The 19,615-nt window shown below is 51.1% G+C and overlaps 1 protein-coding gene and 1 long non-coding RNA gene across 14 annotated transcripts in view; one reads left to right on the top strand and one right to left on the bottom strand.

Annotated features, from left to right (window-relative positions):
• The window catches only part of pcloa (piccolo presynaptic cytomatrix protein a), a 30,358-nt gene extending 11,321 nt beyond the window's left edge, over positions 1-19,037 (bottom strand). For 8 of the 12 annotated variants that reach the window (XR_007960549.1, XM_052055667.1, XM_052055672.1 and 5 more), the window contains exons 1-7: positions 18,873-19,037; positions 14,930-16,037; positions 13,834-14,838; positions 10,239-10,430; positions 4,294-8,254; positions 2,452-3,968; positions 3-2,079 (exon numbers count right to left, since the gene is read on the bottom strand). Coding sequence is in view for 11 of the 12 variants with exons in the window: in XM_052055667.1 (XP_051911627.1) it covers positions 3-2,079; positions 2,452-3,968; positions 4,294-8,254; positions 10,239-10,430; positions 13,834-14,838; positions 14,930-15,844 (9,667 nt within the window). In the remaining variant the exon portion in view is untranslated. Of the gene's footprint in view, positions 1-2; positions 2,080-2,451; positions 3,969-4,293; positions 8,255-8,390; positions 10,208-10,238; positions 10,431-13,833; positions 14,839-14,929; positions 16,038-17,238; positions 17,707-18,872 lie in introns of those variants that run through there. The other 4 variants (XM_052055670.1, XM_052055671.1, XM_052055677.1 and 1 more) reach the window with 4 other exon arrangements.
• The window catches only part of LOC127593929 (uncharacterized), a 177,568-nt gene that overhangs the window by 61,120 nt on the left and 96,833 nt on the right, over positions 1-19,615 (top strand). The gene's annotated exons all lie outside the window — the stretch shown is intronic.

Below are 19,615 nucleotides of genomic sequence, written 5' to 3'. Positions count from 1 at the left end.
ACCTTCGCTATCTGACATGGTGCCCTGAAGGTCATCCATCAGCACAAAAGCCCTACCCCTGCTCGGTTCTTCCCTGATGTGCTGCTGCTGCTGCTGCTGCTGAGAGTCCTGCAAGGAGAGGCAGGAACCAAACTGGTCCCGAGAGTCGGCCGAGATGGGCGGCAGAGGCCCCGCTGAGGCTCGGGCCATGCCCATCGGCTCCCCGACAGGACTCAGTGGACTTTCTTCTTCAGAGTTCTGGGCTACGATGGGGATTCTTCCACGGCCGCTTTGCACTATGGGGAGGCTGGTGGGTTTGGCGCGACCGGAGGGGGTTTGGAAGTTGTCTGTGGAGGCTTCGCCGTCCCCTTTGAGTCTCAGCGAGGAACTGGAGGGGTCTCTTTTGATTGACAGGTCCAAGCCGTAGCAAGACGTCGGCCTGGATGACGGTCTTGAGCGACTGCCGCTTGGGTACGCGGAGTCCAAACCCAAACTCTGGCCCAGGTTTAGCGAACCAGCCAAGTTTGCACCTAAGGTGGACCCCAAGTATTTTTGCTGCTCTGCAATATTCTTCCGAAGGCCAAAGGTAATCTCGTCCTGCATGAGTCGGCTGGATCTCGGGGAGCCGCCGGCAGATCCCAAATAGCCCGTATAGTCCATGTCCAAACCTCTGCTTTCTGTAATTGAGGAATACTTGGAGGAGATCTTCGGCTCCAGTAACGGAGTCTTGTGTTTTTGGTATAACATGGAAGCCGCCGGGAGTTGTTTTGCCGCCTGCTTCTCGAGAGTCAGCCGACTGATGCTGTACTTGTCTGACTTTGGGTAGTGCCTCTGGGAGTAACTGGAGATGCTGGAGCTCGGGGTATAGTAGTGCTGGGAAAGGCCCGTCAGAGGGTCTAAGCTTTCCGTCCCACCCGTGCTCCTCCTGAACTCCTGCTTGAGCTGCTGCTTCAAAAGCTTCAGTTCGTAGGGTTCCTCCATTGGATCTTCGTCATCGGGGGTTTTACCATACGTATGCAGTCTGGAGGTGGATCCCAGATAGTCGGTGGATCCCAGATCGGCGGCGCTGCGCTGCAGAAGCTTCTCCGCTTTGGCTAACTCTCTCTCGGCGAGACTGTATGACGACAACAAACCGGGGGAACTCTTGGCGAGCTCGGCCGCATCTTCCAGCAGCAGGTAACTCCGAGGCGTGTGGTGATCGATATCTGAGTAGTAGGCGTCGGAGACAGCCGATACGGGACTACCCGCGAGACTTCCCACGTCCAAGGCCCTGAGGTCAAGGTGGTTGCCGTACTTGTCGTATTTCACGCCGAGGTAAGGCGAGGACGTGGGATCGGGCTGGCGGCTAATGACATCATATTTGGTGGCATCCAGTTCGGAGAGAAGCGCGGCCTGCCTGGCCGCTTTCTGCTGCAACAGGAGCATCTGCTGGTAACTTTGCTGTTGGGAGCTGGTAAGCGAGGGCACAGAGGAGTACACGGGATGGGACTGGTAAGACTGGGGGGTCTGATAGAGGGACTGCTGGTATTGGCTTTGAGGGTATGGGTACTGGGAGTATTTTCCGTATTCGTGTTTCGTTTGAGGCGGGACAAAGTCATCCAGTTCAGCCTGAGGAGCTGTCCTGGGACGTTCCAGACCATGGCTTTCTATTTCCTCATCCTCACCGTCATCATGGTCACCTCTGGTCTCTCGGATGTTGCTAACCTCGCTGTCCGACATATAATCCCGGTCTTCGGCCACACCCTGCAAATAAGCTCGCTCTCTCTTCTCCCGCTCTTTCAGGAGGGCGCCTTTCCTCCGATTAATACCCATCTCCAAGTACCTGAGCTTGGCGTCGATCTCCTTCTCCTCCTCGTCAAGCTCGGCCTGCCTTTTGCGCAGTTTGGACGACTCCCGTTCCACTAAATCGAGCTCGCGATCTATGTCCTGGAGGATCTTGGCGCGTGCCATGTTTGAATTGCGGCACATTCTCCGTCGAGCGGAACCGGTGCTATAGGCGGTCTGGCCACCGGCTGATGAGTCATCTTCTGATGGGGGATTGGGCAGGGTCCTCTTGACCTTCTTTTGAGTGCCGGTGGGCGTTCCACCCGAGCCCTTCCCCTGTAAAAATTTTTAACAAGGATTATACACGTGTAACTTGTGTTCTTTGCAGAAACTGTGCACTTTGTCGTCTCAACCAAGTGGAAAGAGAAGCGCAGTAATTTATTCACTTAGAGGATTTCACTGCTGAATATATTCTTGCAAGCTCAGCGTATTCTTTTTACGCACTGTGTGTATGAGATACTTTCCAGTGAGTTACCCAAGCAAAGACTTGGCTTTCAAACCTTATGTAAGCTAGGGGGAAAAATGGCTCCAAAAGACGACATACCGCCGCAATCAAAGCTATAACGTGAATAGCTCCGGCTTGGGAACATTCGAGTGAGAGACTCAACGGCCGCGGCTATAGCAATCATGAAAAGGAGGCGTACTCACAGTATCAGCACACTGGGTTCCAAATGTTGCCCTTTCTTCTCCATTTGGACTCATGGATTTGGGGTCAGACATGGATCTCTGCATGGGTTTCGTTCCCCTCGGACTTCCCGGATCTGGGCTTCCCCTGAGCTTCTGGGGGCTTTTATCGCCCAGTGATTTATCGTAAGATACAAATTCGAGTGATTTGCTTGGGGAAATACAGGGCGACATGGGAGAATAGAGCACGTTGGGGGATTTAGAGGGCGCTTGAAGTGTGGAGGGCTCAGCCTTGAGGTGGGGAGACAGGCCAATCTCCAAGGGCGTGGCTCGTTTCTTCGGCGAGGTTCTTTCCGAGTCGGACAGTTCCATTCTCGTGTCCATCCTGATGTTTCCGTCTGTATCCGTTTGTATCGAAATCTCAGTATGCGCTTGGAGGGACATGTCGGCGTGCCCTCCCCTGTCCCCTCGTGAGGTGCGTGGCCGATTCTGTCGGCTTCTCTGAGCCTCCCACTCCTCCTGGTCCTCATCATCCGTCTGCACACAACTGTCGACGCTCTTTTTGACGCTTTTCTTCTTCCTCCCCGCCGTGTAAGCTTTGCTGACCGTCTCGTCCTCGTCATCGGTTTGGCAACCGCTATCCGTGATCTTCCGTGACAGCACGGTGCCGTCGGGGCCCAAGACCACGGCCTCCTGGACGCCGTTCCCGAGCATCTCCCCGCCTGGATACATCTGACGAAGCTTTTGCTCTTCCAGTTGCATGCGGAGTTGCTCTTGGAGTCTCTGAATTTGCTCGAGCTGCTGCTGTTGCTGAGCGTAGGTTTCCTTTTGCATCATGAGGTGAGCTTGCCTTTCCTCTTCTTGCTGGGTCAAAATTTGCTGCTTCATGACCTGGAGTTCCTCCAATTCCTTCTGGACCAGCAGCTGTTCTTGCTCGCGAAAACGTTGAATCTCCTGACGCTCCCATTCCAGCTCCTCAGCCAGGCGCTGCTGCTTGAGTTTTTCCATTTCGAGCCGTTCACGCTCGGCCTGATACTGGCCGTCGCCTGGGACCATGGGTGACGAAAGAGCCTCCAGGGAGGCGGCTATCGCCTCGAGGGACTCATCTGTGTAGTCAAGGGATAAAGAGGTGGTCGCCGTGGTGACAGCATGACCAGAAGCATCCTCTTTGGTTATCTCCAAGTTGAGAGGGATGTCGGCTTGCTGCTCGTCTGCCGTCGTAATCGAGACCGTAGACAGGAAACTGTGGGATCGTGTCAGTGGCAGGTTCTGGATGTCCGACAATGATGGCATGGTGTCACTAGTATGCATACTTGACTGTGTGTTGTAGGACGTACAAAAGATAGATCCCGGTTGGGTGGTTATTGCATATGTCGATGGAATGGGTGCGGCAACGGAGGAATAAACGACCCCATTGGATGACCGCAGTACACTATTTGTACCGAAGAGAGTGCCGACACCACTTGTGACTCCTGATTGGGAATAAGGAGGGATTGTCATTCCCGCGTATGTCGCTTTCTTGGAGTAGTCCACAGCATCGCCTGTTCAGAACATTAAAAAAAAAAAAAAATCAGTTGAGCTTATGTGATATGGGCAAAGTAAATGCGGTGCGCCATTCCTTACCCAAATTATAAAGTGATGGAAAAAAAGGGGGGGAAAAATCCAAAGTATAAATGAGACATACAGCATGCAGGCACAAAAATCACAACAGAAGGAAAAAAGAAAAAAAATCACCTCCATGCAAAAAAAAAAAAAAAAGAAAAGAAAAAAAAGAAAAAATCCAGAAAAAAAAATGCTAGCCATGGATGAGGGGTAGCAATTCAAAATGACATTTAAGTGACAGGTCGGCAATGTCGCAGCACTGACCTGCATCGGAAATCTTTGTCGAGGAAAGATCTACGGCACCGTCTGTGGTGCCACTGAAATTATAGCTGTTCTTACTCTTGTAAAAAAACAGGCCGGCTTCTGCCAGGTTGGTGTCCGACATTGAGGGTTTGATACCGCCAATCCCCCGCACGCCATAGGACGAGCGATCGTACTGATAATGGTCATCGCGATATCCAAAACGGTCTTCGGGCAGAGGGGTGGTGGGCTGCGGCGTAGCGCAGCTTCCAGCAAACGGGAGCTTGTAAACAACATCGCAGCACACAGCTCTTTTCCCAGCGGTCAGATCTACTGGCTTGCCGTCGTCCTCCGTGATGACGGCTGTGACAACTTCTGTCGAAATGGCGTCCATGGACACCAGAGTATTGAACGGTTTTGTCGTGCTCAGGTCAACAGCTCCCGCCACAGACGAAGTGCTTGTCGTTAATCCGTTAGCGACGCAAGCAGGGACGGTACCGGGTGCCATGGTTACAGGTGGGGTTTGGAACGTCCCAATACCTGCGCTCGCCCCAACTGAGAGATTCATTGGGATCTCACCAGAGTGAGCGGGAGGCTGAGAATCCACGGAGCGGTACACGATTTGAGAGACGGGTTCAAATGCTTTATTCTTCGTGAGCTGGAGGGGGATTGAAGATGCTTGAGAGGTCTCTAAACTATCACCCCTCTGGACTGTGGCAGAACATGTCACAATGGTGATGCTGTCAGTCACGATGGAGAAGGTGGAGGATTCGGAACTGAGGTTCACGACAGATGACTGTACCGCACTGCTCTGGCGACTGACATCAGTTGCTAACGACTGTCGACCAGAGTCCGGCCCGGCAGACAGATCCACTCCATTAATGTGCGACGCTGCGTCGGCCTTCGCAGTCCTCAGATCCACCACCTCACAAGGGAGGACCGCCTGTCCATTCTGTACGGGCAATTGAGTCTTTGGTTTCTCCATGGAGATCGGGAGTCCGGTCGCCCTCGGAGTTGGCCCAGGCGGCGGCGGTCGTTCGTGAACAACGGAGACGGTGGTTCTTTGGACCTCTGTGGTAACCACTTGGGAGATCAGGTTTGGCATGACCACGGGAGGCTGCGCGGAGGCCGAAACGGCTTCGATGATGTGACAAGAGCTCGTAACGTGTTTTTCTGGGCCGCATATCTCTTGATTCTCAATGGATTCTGTCACTCGGGTGTATGCCAGAGGCACCCTCGTGGGATGAGGTGGTGTCGACTGAGCCTGTGTTTGGTGATAACTCGGGGTCTGCGCTTGGTGGGCCGTCGATACTGGGCCAGTCTCGGAGGGGGCTTGAGTTGAGAGACTGTCGACTGGAGAGCTTGGCTGAGAAGGGAGTGTGATAACCACGTACGTATCACGGAGGTTTCTTGCATATCTAGGAGAGGAAGGAGACTTTGGCGAGGGTTGAAAGGGCTTGCTCTCAGATGAAGGGCTGAGGTTCAAAGCTATGTCGGTGGATCCCGTGGGAAGTACGGTGGGTCTTGGTGGATGCGCGACATGAGCAGGGGAGGATGGCTGTGAGCAGGGTTTTGGCGCAACGGGTGGTTTGACCCCTTGTCTATGGCTTTCGCCGACGGCGGCAGGAATGCAGGGCTTTGGGGGGACAGGGGGCGGAACGTGAGGTTTGTATGTTGGCGTGACCGATTGTTTAGCAAGCGAAGTGGCGGGAAGTGTCTCTGGCCTGACCGGCGCGGTTGAAGCCTGAGGTGGGAGTGGAACTGGAGGTTTTCTGGGAAAGACCGTGGGTTTTTGTGTGATAGGGGGAGGCAACGGCGGCTCGACGGGTGCATCGGCTTTTTCCTGAGAATTTGCCCTGCGCAAGACATTTGGCTTCGGGGGGATTGGTGGGGCAGTTGAAACGATGCTCGGGGTGCCTTGTGCGTACTGCGGTACAGTAGGCAAGGCGGTAAAGTTTGCCGTTAGAGGAGCAGAGGTTATTGCAATTGCACTTGATAGGTCCGAAGTGTCAGTCCGGGATGCCGTGACGGGGGTGTGCGGTTGCTGGTCGGATGCGGATGATGGCGTTTCGACAGCTGAAGTTGATTTCGCAGCTTCTTCCTCCTTTTTAATGATACTTTCTTCATCAGAGGACAACTCTCCTGAGGAACACTGCGTGACTTTTAGGTCTGGGATTGGGTAGAGAGCCCTTCTGGATGAGGTGGTTTCCACTTCGGGGTCTTGCAGAGTGGGACTTTCTCCAGGAGTCAAGACTTTTTTCATGAGCTCTTCGTAAGCACTTTCAGCATCCAACAATGGTTTTCCATCTTTTCCCGGGGTGACCGTCGTGACTTTGGAAAGGGTAGTCTCGGCGGGCTGCAAGACGATTTCGGGGTTTGTACTTTCATTTTTGGGTTGTTTCATGTTTTGGTATTCCTGTTCGAGTTTCATGAATTCCTTTCTTTTCTTGATCATGTCCTCATAAACTTCATCCGGTGATCTGAGCTTCTTGGGCTGGGCAGGAACGCTGATCTTTTCCGTCGCCCCCAGATCATCTGTTGAATTATCCGTGACCGAGGCGTAAGCATAATCTTCAATGAGCATACCTCCGAAAAGCGCCTCCTTTTCTGGATGAAAGTCAACATTTTCAACTGTCGGAGACTTGGCCCTCAGGACGATCTCCTCATAAGCTTCTTCGGCAGATCTGAGAGCTCTCCTCTGTGATTTGTCCACGTTTTCACTTTCCGTCGGAGAACGGTGGGACACGGAAAGGGGCAATTGATACGTTTTCTGCACGGCCGCGATCTTTGCGGCATGGATTTCAAAACCCTCGGGGTCTGAATCGATGCTCGGGGAGAAATCGGAGCAGGACGATCGTCTGATCTCTTCCATTTCCGCCTCCTGCCTCAGTTCTTCCGTCGGCGAGGCGTCTTCGATAGGTGAGAGGTTGCTCGGGGGCGTCATTGAACGGTCACGCCTACGCTGGCCTCGAACCTCTTCCTTGTCTCGCTTCGATTTCTTACCGGCTCCCCGCTGTTTCTCCTGCTCCTTGAGCAGCTCCTCTTCTTCCCGCAATTCGTCCTCCTCGGAAGAGTCTTCGATCGTCGGCAGCATTTGTCCAGCTTGTCGGTGTTTGGCTTTCCTGTGCTGCTTGCTCTCACTGGAGCGAACGTGGCTGGGACTGCTGCTGTCGCTGTCCTCATCCAGCGAGGACAGCGATGTCGGCGAGGTGCCGGGTGTAAAGCTGGACGCGTGTAGACTGGATGACCCCTCCCCTTTCGAACGATCGTCCGGAGAATCGGTCAAACATTCTATCTCGGGCTCTACGTTAACTTGCGTTACAACCACAGGGCTGCTGGTTGTATTCAGCTCTATCGTTTGAAATTTGCGAACTGCGGCACCGCTTTGAGGATCCTCTTCTTTGAGCTCCCGTAAATCAACTTTGATGAGTGGAGCGTTATCTTCTTCATCGTTGAGACTTAGAGAGTTGTTCTTGGATAACCGCTTGGCCTTTCCCGAAGCCGCGGGCTCGGTCTTCTTCTCTTGCACTCGTCGGCTTTCATCTCGTCTGATCTCGCGCCGAATGTGGTTTTCCTCATCGGATGGCGAGGCGTCCTCGTTTTCGCTCATTTCTATGATCTGTTTGCGGATAAACTCCTCGTCGTCCCCTGATAAGGGGCTTTCTTTCCCAAAGCTTTCGCTACTATCATCCAGTGAATCCACCCTGACGTCCAGAGGCACCAGCAGCTTTTTCTTTGCCTGACTTTTGTTCAGATCCGGGTCCTCGTCCGAGCAGGGCGAGTCGGGAGAAATCGGAAGCACCTCGAGTTTACGTCTGGTCTTCAGCGTGTCCGTTTGTTTCTCTTCGTCATCCTTCACTTGCGCCTCGAGAATGGGCAGGACTGTGCTTTCCAGCTTGGCCAGGTCGGAGGGGCTGGTAGGACTGCCCTCCTTGGTGTCACTTTCTCTGTCGCTAGGCTTTGTCGGGATCTCCGACTGTTCCACCTGATTGATTGAATGAAGACATCAACGGGGTGATGAAATATTCAACGTGGATCTTGTATCTAACGTTTTGCACAATTAAACAATACCACAGAGAACAGCTAGCGTCTTCATAAATTAACCGCTACGCTACGGTCACCTCAGGTCTTGGATCTTCATCCCACGGCTTGACCGGGGGCTCGGGTGGAGCCTCGATTTCCTCCATCCGACTAGCATCTTTATTCATATCTGCGGTCTGCTCACAAACTACAGCGCGTGGGATTTGGGGCTCCGCTACGGGGGCTGAAGCTGCTAATCGAGACAGGTTGGCATTTTCACCCTTCGATCGGGTGTTGTCGTTCGGTGACGTGCTTTTCGTGCCTGCGTCAAACTCTGCAGCGGCATCATGCGCACCAATTACGCTCGCTTCTGATATGAAAATAGATTCCTGGATGTTGCCCGTGTCAGGTAATGAGCTAGAGCCATTTTTGTTTGCCTCTATTTCACCGTTGGCGACTTTTTCCGGATTGAATCTGTCGAGTGGCTGTGCCTGACTGCCCGTTAAATGCGAATCAGATTCGGTGGCCTCAGAGAAGGTTTTATCGCTGACTTGCGTCTGATTCTGAGAGGGCTCTTTGGTTTTGACCTTTTCTTGCTCGTTAGAATCCGGAACAGCCGTTTTGTCAGAAGCATTTTCTTCAGACAAAATCTCTGTAGGTGGCTGCAGGTCCCCTTTCGGGATCACGCTTGCAGATTCAACGAGCGCCAGTTCCGTCGCTGGTAAATCCTCGGAGGACGAGGCTGTTTGAACGCGGCTCTCGTGAACAGGAGGGGGTTTATCGTTTGTTCTCGGGTCCGTCTGTCGAGGCATGACGACACTACGGCCGTCGCCGAGAGTCTTTTCGGCATTTTCCGATTCTTTTTTATCTACCGCACAAATGTTTTCTGTCTCAATACTGCAAGGTTCTGCAGCTGGCTGTGCCTCACTAGGAAGTTTTTGCTCTTTTGCTTCCAGATTTTGTTGTTCTTCAATAAGATTTACCGTCTCGGCTTTCACCTCCGAAACGTTCTTTTCGTGTGGCGCTCCCTCTTCAAAGGCCGCACCGTCACACTTGAACTCGACATGCGTCTCCTCGTTTTCAATCGCTCGCTCTTTGACACGCGTCACCTCGGGAGCCTCTTTTGGTTTTCCGAGCTCAGCAGAATGTTCCTCACTACCTTTCGCGGATGCTTCCCGATCAAAGGAGCTATTCAATGTCTTTTCAACAGCCGAGTCATTCGAAGAAAGAGGAAGCAAGTTTGTTTCTTGCACTTTTTCGACAAGTTTCTGTTCTAATCCATCAGCCGTTTTTTTCTGCTCAGCGGGGGAGTCAGGTTGATGAGCAACCGACGTCAGAACGGGTTCTGTGCATTTTGATGCATCTGACCGTATTGCCGAATGCTGCATCTTATCACATTTCGGCCGATCGGTTTCAAACAAAAACACATTTTCATTTACTTCGACAGACGGATGAGAAGCGTCCTTTTGGTTTGTACCCGCCTCTGCTATCGGTTCGGTCGTTGCACTTCCAGCCTCGGATTTTGGAGCATTAGTTGTGTTGAAAGTGCTGTCCGCGGCTAAAGTCTGTGTCGGTGCCTCTGTTGAATGGGCGAGTTTACCGCCTATTTCTTTTGTCGCAAGGGATTCTACTTCTGAATCAGAGTGAGAAGTGATTTCCTGTGCGGCCGAGGCAGCTTCACACTGCCGTAAATTACTATTGCCCTCTATCAAGGGGGGGATACTCTCGCGATTTTCGTTTTGTTCTACCTCAACGGACACCTCATCCAAACCTGTATCAGGCGACGCAACCTCGCAGGGGTTCTCGAGTACTTCTTCAACAAAAGGCTTTTCCGGAATTGCTTCACCGACAGTATCAGTCAGAAGCGACTGGTCGACAGCTGTGAGTGACTGGTCAGAAACGGCATGCGGTTCATAGTCGTGTAATGGCAGTGCAGGTGTGGCCTCTACCTTGGTCTCGGGGGTGGGCGGGGCTTGCTCTGCTGCTGCTGCTGATTCTACTACAACGGGTTTGCTATCTACAGCAGCAGGGGTGGGGATGGAAGAGGGAGCGGGAGCGGGAGCGGGTTGTTTCGGGGAAGCCGTGGTGTCGTCCAGCTGACTGGCTCTTTTCGTCTGACAGTTGAGGCAAAGCCATTCGCTCTGTAACGAAAGTGACAGAAATGTTTGAAAAGTCGTTATCTCGAAAAGGCGGACTTCAAAAGAGGCACCTGGGAAAATGATCGTGTCCGCCTTAAAAACTGTGTTACAGCAGCGTCGTCATATGCCTCAAAGCATACCAGGCCCAAGTCACTGAACATCTTCCTGATTTTTATTTGAAGCTGCACGTGACTCACGCCAGCTTCCACGCAACACGCGAGAAAATGATTAAAACCTTTCGGCAGCTTCCTCCGTCATCGAGGCGAGGATGAATCAAAGAAAAGTCGCTCCCTTTTAACCTACAAAGACATTTCCTAGCGTCACGCGCCCCTGACTATTGACCACGGCACCCACGGGGAGTTTGTGACGACAACGGTGACACATGCGGAGTTCTGAAAAGAAGTCATTCTATTTGCCTGGATCGGCTGCGCTTTTGTCGGCATTCCGCACGATCTGAAACAAAACACGCCAGGGTGAAGGTGGATGCTGCTTTTTGATTAAGACGATGGATCCGGTGGGGGTTTTACCTGTTTAAATTTAGACTGAGGCTGGCACAGAGAGAGAGAGAGGATAGGCAAGTTAATTCCATAATTTGTTAAGAAAGGTTGATCAGGACGATGGAATGGATTTTGACTCCGCGGCAATGTGGCCCTCGAAAATATTTCTCCCATTTCCACCTGAGCGGATGCCGCAGCTCGCGCTGCCCTAAGGTGCGGGCGACGTGACTCACGGGCTCTTTGAGTCACAAGTCAGATGGTCGCGGTGCACGGCGAAACGTGGCCGCCATCCAGACCCGTTCCGACATTCTGCGACCCCCCCCCCCTCCACCCGTCTCCGTCATTTCGACTCCTCCACTCCACATTAGCATCCTATCTGCCGTCAGTGATCGCAGCTCCTGCACGCCAGCTGACTTGAAAATATATTCCGAATGAATGTGTAAAAAAAGGAAGGGAGGTGAGGTGTCAATGCAGCTAATCGCGATGGAAGGCAAAATAATGTCTTACATCGTTTGTCCGTGTCCTATTCAGCAAATTATGAGCTACCGTACACCATTTTTCTTTTTTTGGATGCACCAGAAATTCAGCCCCGTGCTTCATGTGCCAAGGGCTAATTGGCTAAAGCTCCGAATCTGAATTGTACTTTTGAAATAAAAAAAAAACTAAAAACTTTGGAATTTTGAAAATTGGGGGTTAATCATCAATTTTGCATGTGTCGTTGAGTTGGCCATTGGAAGAGAATTTTGAATCGAAAAGCACAACGGATATTAGCAAAGAGTTCTACCGATTTCTGTGTTAGCGACAGCACCGTTTTTTTTGTTTTTTGTTTCCTGTGACGGATGGTGTGCCAGACAGTCCGTCCACGCAACAAACTCTGGGAGCGCTGCCACCGTGGCTCAGTGCGTTGAGGGAGGTGGGGTGTGAGGGGGGGGGGCGGTGAGCAAGTGAGCGGCATCAGTCAGGATGCAAACAGGTTGTGCTAACGAAACGTCGCCAGTGCCAAAGTGTGTGTATGTGAATTTAACAAAGCGCAGCCCTTCTGCCTCGCTGGCACCAAAGCTTTGAACCGCTAAACACATTTGTGGTTTAGAAGAGATAAAATACGAAAAATAACCAATCTCGCATGCACCTATTAAAGCAAAGCGAGCGTTAAAGGACGTGGATGCGTTTTGAATAAGCGAGCTGACCCACAATCGCTCGTCCGGCAGCGCTTTTGTGCCTCGTTTGCCGCCGCTGACTATTTTTATACACGCGGGCCTGCGGGGCACGTAAGGCGAGCGCTGTGAGGCAGTGTAAGGAAATCTGGGGAAGGGGGTGGTGTTGAAGAAGATGGCAGATGCAGGACAACCATACAGCTGGATTGAATCTGTGAGAAAAATCATTTTTGAATCCAACAGAAAACAAAAAGGGGGCAATTTGTTTTCCCTTTTTCCACAACAGGCACTGATGCGGATTACACATACCCGACTGGAGGATCAAGCCTCAATAGAAATAACAGGATTACAGTTGGCCTTTAAATCCTTTTAGGACACTGGGATTAAGCCAATCGGTGCCCACGTGGCTCGTATGCGGACCCACCCCCCTTTTCATTATTCATGAGCGTTGCTCAGGTGCATTCGTATGCGGCGCGTGTGTAGCTGATGTATTAGAATGCGCGCGGCGTTGCTTCTTTGTGACTCATCCGGAGCAGGAACGCGGCGGCCTAGATGGGAGTTAGCGGCGTCACCCGTTCCTCCGGCGCGCTGGCGTACAGTTGACTGATCGCATCGCTCGCCCCCCCTTCGTGGTGTCGGCAATTGAACGGAATGGCAACTCAACTCTCTTCGGGCAATTAACGCCGACTCAATCAAAACGCGGACACCTTGATGCGTTGTGTGCCGATAAAGCTCAGGGAGGAATGAGTACGGGCGGCTTGATTTCCCGTGAGGACAGAAATGTGGTGGCGGCGGGAGGTCGTTTCCGGGTTAGGTACGATGGCTCCATCTGAAGGCTATCAGGAATACTCGGCAGATAACTAACAGCTCGAATCAATCTCCCTGCAGGTAACAAAGATGGAAGCGCATGGCCTCAAATGAAAGGGATGTAAATGAGCCTTTCAAGCTTCGGTTAGCGTTTCTGTTAATTAGGCTTTTTCGCACAGGGGGTTAGCCTCCAAGCCAGTATTAGCGCGGCCACAGGTCTTGACTCATCTTTCCGAGTTATATCGCCGTCACGAGTGTTGCCACCAATATCAACACGTCGAAATTAAATCATGTTCGATGGCAAATTAAGTACCCTTAAAAACCGTGTGATTAACTCATTCAGTACCAGCCAATTCTGGACCAAGTCTGGAAAGACGTTTAAGAACGTCTTTGGGAGTGAATGAGTTAATGAGCTGCCATTGACGTCTGGTGCCTACTATCGCTACTGTCGTTCTAATGTCTTTTCCTTTCATAGCCCCCTGAGAATAAAACACACTTTGCTGCCATGCACCGTTCCGACGAATTCGAATTATCAATCAGATACCCGAACGGATACCCGAATACCAAAATATCCAAAAGCTGGAGCTCTATCCATCAAGTGCACAGCCCTTGATGGACACCCCACTGACACGGACACCGAGAAGGGTTGCTATGCGGGAAACCGCTAATGTCAGCAGGTTTTTGGCCGGCATGCTGCAAAAACCACTCAAGCGAAAACTCTTTTTGGCCCGCTTTGCCTCAACATACTGATGCTCCGCCCATCGCGTTCCATCTGGTCTTAGCGAGGCGACACACAATGTGCTAACAACAAGAGGAGCGGGTCGAGGGCGTTTGGTTTCACTCAGGGTTGTGTGTCAAGCGCTTCAAGTGCGTTTGTCTTATGGCCTCACTCTTCATTCTGTGGTTACGTGTGTGTGTTAAAAGCTAGTGTTAGCGAGTGTTTCTCACCTCTCCCAAGTGGGGAGTGGGGTTGAATCCGCACAGATTGCACACGCTCTTCTTACACTCGGTGCAGAGGCTGTAGTTGGGCGCTTCTGATGTCCCGACGTTCAGCTCCGCCTTGCAGAGAGGGCAGCTTTCCTTAGTTTTGGATGCTAAGTCCAAGCTGGGTTCTCGTTTGACAGACTTGGTCCTCGGTGGTTTTCTGGATTTGGCCGGCGGGGTGTCAGGAGCAGAATCCGAATCGGGAGGAGAGCCCGGACCGGAGAAGGGAGAATCAGGCGGGGAGCCAGGGCCGGAACCAGGTCCGGAGTCGGCCGGGGAGTCCGGCGGCGATCCCGGTGGAGATGCGGCTGGTTTTTCTTCCTCACCGGTGACAAGACTGGTGGCGGAGCTCAGGAGGGACGAGCCGAAGCTGAACATCTGCGAGGCGGCAGCGGGAGGTTTTGCCGACTCCGATAAACCGCCGAATCCTCCGAACAGCTTACCGGTGACGGATTCTTCCTGCTTTGGAGCCACCTGCGCCTGAGGCTTAGACGAGTCCATCAATCCACCGAAACCGCTAAACAGTTTTCCGGTGACAGACTCAGCTGCTTGTGAGGAAGCAGCGGCTGGTTTGACTGAATCAGTCAATCCTCCAAAACTGATACCACCCAACCCGCCGAAAAAGCTAGACTCCTGCTTGGTCTTGGCCGGAGACTGCTGGGGGCTGGCTTTCTGTTGAATGGGACGGCCGGTCTTGGGATCAATCTTGGGGGAGCCTCCCAATGAGGAGCCTGGAGAAAGCGGTCCTGGAGAGCTGGCACCTGGGGATTTCTGCCTTGGAGTGGTTGGGGGTGTTAAGCCTTGGTCTGTGGTGCTTTGCTGCTTGATGAGCAGCTTGCCGGGCTTTCCTGAAGCCTGTCTCTGAGGCGAGGGCGGGGCCGAACCTTCTTTGGGCTTTCTCACAGCCGGGGTGTCCATGCCCCCCATTGCTCGCTGCATCTGGCAGTTGAGACACAACCATTCTTTACCCTGCGTGGCATAAGAGAAAGGCTTTTGTTAGAAGACATATACCTTAAGTCTACAACTGTACTGAAATAAAAATACAGGGCGGAAATCTTACCGCTGAGTCCGGAGGGCTGAATCCACAAAGGCTGCAGACCTGGTTCTTACACTCAGTGCACTGACTGTAATTTGGCGGGTCCTTAGATCCAGTATTTAACTGAGTGGTCTTACACAGTGGACAGAGTCCCCTTGTAGGATTCGCGGCACCCTGGTGACTCTTGGAGGCATCCCCGGGGTGAGCCCCAGGCCCTTGTGGTCCTGGCTGCTTGGATCCAGGCTTGCCAGGTGGACCACTTTGTGTCTGTTTAGCACCTTGACCGGGTGGTCCTTGTCTCTGTCCCTGTTGTCCAGGTGGACCTTGACCTTGTCTAGGTCCCTGCTGACCTGGTGGACCATGATCTTGTCTCGGTCCCTGCTGTCCAGGTGGACCCTGACCTTGTCTAGGTCCCTGCTGACCCGGTGGACCTTGATCTTGTCTCGGTCCCTGCTGTCCAGGTGGACCCTGACCTTGTCTAGGCCCCTGCTGACCCGGTGGGCCTTGACCTTGTTTGGGTCCTTGTTGCCCTGGTGGTGCTTGACCTGCTCTAGGTGCTTGTGGCCCAGAAGGCCCTTGTCCGGCCTGGCCCTGGCCTTGCCTGGGAGCCTGTCCAGGAGGTCCCTGAGCTGATTTTGGTCCTGGGCTTGCTTGTCCTTGCCCGGGTTTTGGCCCCACTCCAGAAGGGCCTTGACCCTGTTTTTGAGGCCCCCCTTGTTGCGGCGCCTTCGGACCTGATCCCTGTTGAGGCCCCTTGCCAGGTGGCTTTCCACCCTGATTGGACTCTGGCGTAGCTCCCGCATCCTCCTCCCCAAACAGCCCAAACTTGGGAATGTTGACGGAGTCACCCATGGAGGATATGGAGGAGGACACGGAGGAGGTCATGGATGACATGGCACTGAGGGGGTTGGCACCACTGAGGAAGCTGGAGCCAAACATGCCGGATGACTTGCTTTCAGATTCTTTGGGCTCCTGCCGGAATCGGGACTCAAATAGATTAAGGGATGAGGGACTGCGCCCGGTGGTGGGTCTGCCCGCTGTACTCTGGTTGAAGGCGTCGACGGTGCGACTCTTACTGAGGCCTGCCGGGCCTCTGCCGGCCCCTGGTTGCTGGACACCAGATTCTGACGGCCTGCGCGAGATAGAAATATTTTTTTTTCATAAATCATACATAAATAATCTTGTGATATTGTCCAGGTCTATCGCAGCAATGGTGTTCTAATAATAATATATGTTAACCTAACGGCCATTTCAAAATGAATGTGTAGTCTGTCACTATTGCTAACCGGGAAGTGAACACGGCTGAATGACATCGCGTGTACATCACGAAGATGAAGAGGCGTCTTTGTTAGCTCTGAGGCGAGAGGGAACCAATTTCCGCGCACTGCGAGGAGCAAATTCTTTTGTGGTATTCATTATGCATCATATAGGCCTACATTACCATTGCTGTTTACTATCATCACACTAGTGCACAATCCACCACTGTGTTCATTTCAGCACCATGGACAGGGAGCACCAGACGCTTAAAATTAAAAGGAGGGAAGTCTGAGGCGGAAGTGACGCTCACGCTGTGCTTCTATTTTTAGTCATATTAATATTGATGCACCCCCGTTTGCGATCTTAGCATAGTTATTTCTCGATTACAGCCAATTAAGAGACAAGTGGCTTGAGGCATTTTGATCCGTTTTGTTGGCATTTGCAGCCTGCAAGCCCCTCCCACCCTTTAGCCACACACCTTTTTTTTAATCTGGCCAAATTCATTAGCAGATGAGAGTCTAATTGCTCACATTAACGTGAATACAAGCGACCATTTTGTGTTGTCATTCGTGATAATATGTCGTTCAAATAGAGAGAAAATACGAATGACACATTGTTGCTGGTAGTTTTTTTTTTACCCAGCAGGCTATTCGACAATTTGGCACAAATGCTGGAGGTGTGTCTCCTCCTCCTTTAATCTGACATAAACAGTCCGTATTGTATCGTGTTCAACGGCCCTGCGCAAGTATTTACGCGTGTGCAGCCGTGTAGAAATAAAATGCAGTGTCGACACACAGCACGCGCGACACACGGTGCGCGGAACGCAGTTCGTCACAAATAAAAGGATGAAGAGGCGTTTTCGCGCATTCGTGTGCACGGATGCTGTTGATTAGCCATGAAAATTGGCTTCAATAACGAGATCACGTCTGGGTGGATTACAAAAAAAAATGGGCGTAATGTGACTCCTGCTCTGCCACAACACAATCGCCTACTCGGTTAGTGTGGATATTTTTGTGCAGTAAAAAAAAAATCCAACAACAAGATAATGGGGAAAAAATAGTGATACTAAGCCCTGCCTTCGTGCGGCCGCAGCACCCGCGGGCTGCCTGCCCTGCGCCCTTGACATTGCCGCGGCGAGCTGCTTCCGCTGCTCCTCGCTCAGCTCCGCCAGGTCCACCGGAGCCCCGCCGGGGACCCGCACGAAGCCGCCGGCCCCGTCGGGTGCCAGCCCCTCGGGGAGCCCCTGCAGCGGGCCTTCGCCTCCTCCTTCCAGGCTCGCCTCGTTCCCCATGATGCGACCCCTCCCGAGTCCGTCCTGGATCGATGCGCCGCCGCGACCCGAGCCCCCCACTTGGCGCCGCGGCTTTTAGCTCCGAAATGCGCTGCGGAAACGGCCTCGGTACATCCCACACGGGTTTTATCCTTATTAATGGCCAGTTTCCCTTCGAGAGCCGCCGTTCCGCTGCTGCTTGGGTTCTGCTCCGTAACGCATCTCTGCAGCTTTACACACCAGTTACCAGTTCTCTGTGACTGGGGGGTCTTCCGTTTCACTCCCTCCACAGACTCCAGTCGCGACATCCGGATGTTATTCCAAAATAAAACCTGTTTTAAAGCTCATTCTTGTTTATTTTACACCATGTACAAGGACTACACATTAAATAAACATCAAAGAAATCATTTTCGGGGATTATACAATCGATTTTTAGGGAGACAATCACGTTTTCGATGGTAGATGGCGACCACTTCCGCATTCTTCATGCAAACGCTCGTTAACTTGACAAGCTCAGCGGTCAGTGCGCATGCGCGGTCTCTGACAGGTGAATTGGATTCTTCAGTGGAGCAAAATATGTCGTTTAAAGGGAATAACCCGCACATAATACAATAGAATGAGCTCCATAATTGTTTAAGGCTGTCACATATTGGACAGAACGGTAAAATACTTTACGTGCAATCAATATTTATATACAATATATTGCATTGACTGAAATGCAATGTTGAAATGCAATAAAGCAAAATGTCAAAAGTGAGAGCACATCAACAGTAGATAATGTGGAGAATGATTCATATTTTGAATAATAATTCAGTGCCTTGGCTTGTTTCTTTGGCAATTCACCGTGCCATCGCTTGATCTGAGAAAAATACATTAATGTGCAAACACAATCGTGATTAATTCCCAGTCTCGTCAGAGAATGAGATCCCTTGAATCGCATAGTAAAAAGAATGATCAAAGAATATGCTGAAATCATATTTTACACCAAGAGAAGATTACAGCACAACGCGTCAGCTCAACTAAGCGTCAAGCGGATGTGTTGCAACACGACACAGAAGTAACGCTCATTTGCTGCGCGTGTGTGTGTGTAGCTGCAGGACACACGTGTCCTCCATGCATGAAAGCAAAACGCCACTCTTAAGACCCTCAGCACTCATAGGATGCCGTGCTGGCTGAGTAGTCTATGTCTGCTTATGACACTATACACACTCAGAAACACACTGAATTGCATGATGCTAACGGCTAATACAAACTTCTCAACACACTTCTGTGTGTGTATGTCCATGCAACTTGACTCTGGTAACCAGATAACAAACACTGTACAACCTTCATTAAATTTGGATAGCCCGAATGGCACAAAGAAAACAACTGAAGGGTTCAATTATGGTTTTGTTTACCGACTGTCTTCAAAGAAGAAAATACATTTTTAAGATCACCTACCTGAGACTCACGACAGGGTTGCGTCTGTGTCGATATCCTTGCGGCGTCTGCTGGGAGAGTGTGCGAGCAATCCCGGCCACATTCCCGCTGAGCTCTGCTCATCCTGATTAGCGCCTAATTCCGCCCTCGGCGTTGCCGCATCGTTTCAGTCCCTAAAAATAAAATGATGTTAGGAAGGAAGCACCCGGTTTTAACTTGACTTCAGACAGCAGCAAAGTCAACAGCGGCACGTGACCGTAGACAAAGACGTGAGCAGGGAGTTGTACTGAGAGGTGTCGCTAATCCTTATTTTTTTTATCCTCTAAGGACCATCACACGCCTCTAATCTGTTTTCCTGTACACTCGTCGCACTCATTTCATTACTGAGGGTCAACTTGATAGACTGGAAAGGTGTATGTGTAGAAATTCTATGATAAATATCTAAATAAAATTCGAATGCAAATAAAACATAAACATTATATCTAAAAAATATCTAAAAATATCTAAAATTATAATTTAGATAAAATGTAAATTGATAAAAAAGAGAATTTAAAAAATAAATCGATTAAAGTATTACAATACGTACTCAGGAACAAATAAAATGGAAAAAAAATATAAAAACAAAAATAAAAGAAAAGTACTAAATTCAAATAAAATGCCAATGATAAAAAAATGTTAAAATGAAAGTAATTAAAATGTTACAAAATGGCCACAATATTAAATAAGAATGAAATAGAAAATAAACACTTTGACTGTAACAAGAA

The sequence above is a fragment of the Hippocampus zosterae genome, chromosome 21 (assembly GCF_025434085.1).
Source record: "Hippocampus zosterae strain Florida chromosome 21, ASM2543408v3, whole genome shotgun sequence".
Classification (NCBI taxonomy): Eukaryota; Metazoa; Chordata; class Actinopteri; order Syngnathiformes; family Syngnathidae; genus Hippocampus; species Hippocampus zosterae.
This window is presented reverse-complemented; position numbering and strand designations above follow the sequence as displayed.